Below are 4,949 nucleotides of genomic sequence, written 5' to 3' on the forward strand. Positions count from 1 at the left end.
AGATAGCTACAATATCGTGGGAAAGGGGGGGGGGAGTCTGTAGAAACGACCGAAGTTTTGAGAGAAAGAAGACACCTTCTGGGGAGGCAGTTAATCCATTCCGAGCTCGCTTTTCCTATACCGCACGCCCCATAGCCCCCCCCCCTTTCCTCTTTTTCTCTCGGGCCATCGTGTCCTGCGGATTTACGACACTTGCGCCGCTTAGCGGTGTCCCCGCGCTGGCTTGCTTGCCTCGCTCGTCTCCGCTTTCCGCTTGCTCCACATTGCCCGCTCCTCCTGATCGTTTTACTGCGAGCAGTAAAGCCTGATATCTGCCATAGCGCCGGCGATGATACGCCCCTCACATCAGGCAGCACCGCGCTACGCCTCGCCACGCCAGGGGTGGGCGTCGAGGCCACGCACAAGTATACGAATCGCACCTCGAGCTGAAAACGAAAGGAAATGGATCGGCTCGCATCAGCAACGGCCCGACCGAAGGAAGAGCAGTGGAACCGCGGGAACTGGTTGAACCCGAAAGATAAGTAGTGAGAGTTGTTGATTTAGCCGCGATTGAACATTTCTAGGAAAAAGAACAGAGATGGAAAAAATATTTTTGGAGCGAGGGGCGTATAAATTAAAGGCCTGGTTAGCAGTCGATGCAATGCACCGTGGGTTACTTACATACAGGGCACTTTGTTTAGTAAATTGCCTATCACACAGGCGACTCACTAGACGACAGACGGGTGCTAGACCCCTCTCACGCGCCTGTGGCAGGGTCAGCTCAGCGCCCCGTGCGATGCGGGGAGGGTATGTGCTGCACGGTATGCTCGGCTTCCCACTCCACCCTCCCGTGCTACACCGGCAGGCGCCTGGCGCCCCGGAGCAGAAGCGCCCTTGTAAGTAAACTACTGGAGTAGACTAGTTCCACAAGCGCCGCCCTGGTGCCACCCCCGCGGTCCCGCCCCCGGCCCGGCGCGCCACGACCAACGACCAAAGTTTAGCCACAGAGCTCGCACAGGCCAAAGTCTGCATGGTAACAATCTGCATGGGGGAGCCGAGGAGCCTTGCGCCGGCGGCATGGTCGGGAAGTAGCGACATACGCGGGGCACCCGACGACACCCTGCTCGCCGGGCAAAGAGCGAGCTGACTCTTGGATAATTTAAAACAGTAAATGAGACGGGGGTGACAGAAGGTGTTTCGGCTCCATCTCTAACGACATCCTGAAAGAGCGCTTTCCAAAAGATTAACACGCATGAGTCGGTACACCCCAACCCCCACCTGAGTGATCGCTGCGAACTCTGGTGGTGGGTCGCGCAGGGTCGGTGAGCTCTGCCCTCTGCCCCTCCTTGCCCTGCCAAGTGCGTCGCTTTGCAAAGCTTTTGTGCTTTGGTTGGTTAGTTTAGTTACTGTTCATGATAACAGTTTGGAAGGATACTGTTTTTATCGGTTTTTACTCAACCTCAGGATATAATTTAGCTCGCGAGACTGTTTCAGGTACGTAGTCCGATGCATGCAAAGTGACTGACAGGCGCAAGATTTCTCTCGTCGAAGATTGGAGACTTAAGGTGAGGTTATGGTTTCACTGCAGACCCGCGCCTGTTTTTGTTCCAGTTGAGGCCGAGGCAGGGTTATCTGTTGTTTCGTAAATTTAGACCTGCTGCCAATCCACTCCGCGTTCGAGGGAAATCTGAAGACGCAATGCCTTCTCAACCAAAACGTGCTCGAAGAGACAAGGCGATAGATTGTCCACATCTCAATAATGAACCGGAGAAACTGGTATGTATAAAAGTTAGCTTTGCCCACACGGTTATATTTTGGGTCGCGAGTGTATTTCGGCTAACGGAGGAAGAAAAATGGCGGGTAGAATGCGGTTGAACATAAACGTTCCCGATTCGTCGAGTGCTTCCCTGCCTCGGCGTCACCATTGTGGAGAGTAAAGCCCTCGGCCAATCTGGAACCTGTATGTTCTACCCGCTATTCTTCTTCCTCCGTCATAGGAAATACACTCATCTCACCGAGATTCACACGGCGCTGTTGGCAGACGCTGCTGTCGCTGCCGGATCTGCCCCTGTTGCGGGTGCTCTCCTTCCTACCGATGACGGACCTGGCCGCCGCGGGGACGGCGTGCTGCCGACTGGGCGCGCTGGCCAGAGCGCACTGGACTCTGTGGCGGGGAAAGGAGCTTGCCCCCCGCGTACCCGGCGTACCCGCCCGGGGTCTCTGGGACCTGCTGCGAGTCGCGCCGCGTGTGGACAAGTTGTCTTGTGATGATGTGAATTGTGATGCGTATGCACGGTGCTTTGAAAGCTATGAGAGGTACCGTGGACGAGCCGCATGGTAACCGTTCTGCATGTATACCAGGTGGCTGATTTACGCCGCACACTTTTGTACTGTGCAACCCGCCCGCACGGCTCTACCCGGGACTGATTACCAGGCGCAGGGGACCGGCTTCAAGCGCCCATGCGTCGCTCCATCACTGATGTTCGAGCTTATGTTGCAGCCAATGCCCAGAGGCGTACAAAGGGGTTGTTCGCTGTTTCGTGGGGTTCCCCCGCGAGTCCGCAGGGGTATCGCGCGGGTCCGCCGGGGTGACTCGCGGGTGCGCGGGGGTAGAACGCGGTCCACGGATCCTGCCACGGGGTAACTTGCGTCTGCAGGTCCTGCCACGGGAGTAGCTCGCGGTCCGCGAGTCACCTCCGCGGCGCGGACCCGCGAGTTACCCCCGCGGACTTGCGGGAACCCGCGCGAATCAGCGAACAACCCCTTTGTAACGCCTCTGGGCGTTGGCTGCAACATCAGTGGTGGCAGTGGTGGAGCGACGCGTTGGCGATTGGAGCCGGTCCCCTGCGCCTGGAGGGTATGCAAGCCCGGATGGAGCCGTGAGGACGGGTTGCATACTACAAAAGTGCGCGGCGTGAATCAGCCACCTGTACATTGCACCTAATCGCTTTTGCTCCTCTACCTGCAGTGAACGTTCGGCGGCGATCGTCTCCACCTTGGAGGTGCGCACCAGCGAGAATGTATTGTTAGCCTGTCTTATACGGGAGTTCACCCCGCGGGTGAAACAACTATCTTACTCCGGGCCTGATCTAAACATGCTCTACTTCAACCTGCAGTACGCCACGCGCATAGAGTTGTTGTGCATAGATTGTGAGGGTGATAGCCCGGAGCTAAGAGGAAGGCCTTGTTGGCCGCAGGTGAGAACGTGGGCGCTGTAAGACCAAGGGGAAAGGGGGTAGGGAGGGGACAAACCTCTAACCTACTGTACCCGTGATACACGTCCCTATTTGCAGGATGTGGTGTTGCCGAGACTGCACACCGTTATTTTTGAACTGAACCATGACGACATCCAGTCCACACTCGATGCTTTCGGCTCGCTGCTGCAGGCACACAGGTGGTCCCCCTTCACTTTCACTTTTCGCATGCATGCACTTACCAATTTTGCCCGTTTTTGAACCCTCAACTTGCTTGCAGAGGACAGCTGCGGTCTGTGTGGCTGGGCGGTTCAGAAATGCTCCCGCTGTTGGACGTGTTGGACGCACGTCCCGGCAACGGCAACCTCCAGCGTTTGAAGTTGGAAACAGGCGAAGGCGCGGCTGAGCGCGTGCGGCGGTTCCAACCGCACCTGAAGGAGCTCATTGTTCACTGCGACGAACGCATTGCAGAGGTACGGCAAGAACCTTGTGAGATGTGATTTTTTTGTAGTGATGCGATTTCGATTCGATATCGCGTCGATTTTGATTTCTTACACGGCAGTGGCCAACTCCCAAACCTCGAGCCCAACCACCCATTTCTTGTCCTCAGATGGCCAGATTGTTTAAGTCCTGGTCGGGCCCACTCGAACGCCTTGAACTGCAGGGTGCCACCCTAAGAATGCTGCGTGTCCTCGGGGAGGGCAGACTTGCCGGCCTCCGGCACCTCACTCTGGGGGACATCTCCTCCAAGGCTGACCTGCAGAGGACGCTCGCAGGCCTGCCCCGGTTGCACTCGCTCACCCTTCACCGTTGCCATGGTAGAAAGTCACTCGAAATGCTCTGTAACATGGCTCCCACCACCATCCCCGCTCTTGAGCTACTTATTTTTAAGAACTTCCAAGAAGAACGCTGTTCTAAAATTAAAGAAGGTGAGACACTCCACTGCCTGATTCTCGTGCAGTTGCACGTTGGTCACATCTGATGTGTACCACGTGGGGCGCAGAGTTTTGACATTTAAGATGTGTGCCCGCAGTCTGTCCGAGAGTCGCGGAGCTGGTCCCAGCGGTCAAGAGCCTGGTGGGGCGAGCGCCCCGGTCGCTGCACTGTGTCTTGCTACCGTATTGCGCCGGTGTCGACAACTACTGGCCCGAGCAGCATGAACGCTATTGCACTATTCTCTACAGACACTCCACCGTGGCCGAGGCCGAATGTCCGCTGTGCGCCGAGGCTGTTTCCACCATCCGCTCGGTAAATTACCTCCGCGAAATAAAGGTCACAACAATGACACGTATTCAAGTTTGATTGATTAGCATGAAACTGAAATAAAATTATTATTTCAAAGAGCACGGCTCTTAATCAGCGCTTGTTTCTTCATTACATGCACATGCACCTTAAACTAAGAGCTCCGCTTTTTCCTGTACCGCCCCCACCTCTTTTTCTCTCGGCCCATCGTGATCGTGTCTTGTGGCGGATTTACGACACTTGCGCCGCTTGACGGTGTCACCGCGCTGGCTTGCCCCGCTCTTCTCCGCTTTCCGCTTGACCCACACTGCCCGCTTCTCCTGATCGTTTTCCTGCGAGCACTACAGCCTGATATCTGCCATAGCGCCACCGATGATGCACCCCTGACATCAGGCAGCACCGCGCTACGCCTCGCCACGCCAGAGGTGGGCGTCGAGGCAACGCACATGCTACGCACAGGTATACGAGTCGCATCCGGGGCCAAAAACGAGAGGAAATGGATCGGCTCGCATCGGCAAGAGCCCGACCGAAAGA

The 4,949-nt window shown here is 56.4% G+C and overlaps 1 protein-coding gene across 1 annotated transcript; it reads left to right on the top strand.

Annotated features, from left to right (window-relative positions):
- The first annotated feature begins 1,302 nt into the window (after nt 1-1,302).
- Nucleotides 1,303-4,529, top strand: LOC113206027 (uncharacterized). The gene is made up of 8 exons (XM_026421903.2): nt 1,303-1,473; nt 1,591-1,755; nt 2,021-2,295; nt 2,948-3,176; nt 3,273-3,373; nt 3,454-3,646; nt 3,784-4,102; nt 4,207-4,529. Exons 2-8 carry the CDS (start codon nt 1,678-1,680, stop codon nt 4,473-4,475), a joined length of 1,464 nt encoding a protein of 487 aa, XP_026277688.1. The 5' UTR covers nt 1,303-1,473; nt 1,591-1,677; the 3' UTR covers nt 4,476-4,529.
- Nucleotides 4,530-4,949: the final 420 nt, after the last annotated feature.

Source organism: Frankliniella occidentalis, unplaced genomic scaffold (genome assembly GCF_000697945.3).
Source record: "Frankliniella occidentalis isolate FOCC.00 unplaced genomic scaffold, Focc_3.1 Scaffold2844, whole genome shotgun sequence".
Taxonomy (NCBI): Eukaryota; Metazoa; Arthropoda; class Insecta; order Thysanoptera; family Thripidae; genus Frankliniella; species Frankliniella occidentalis.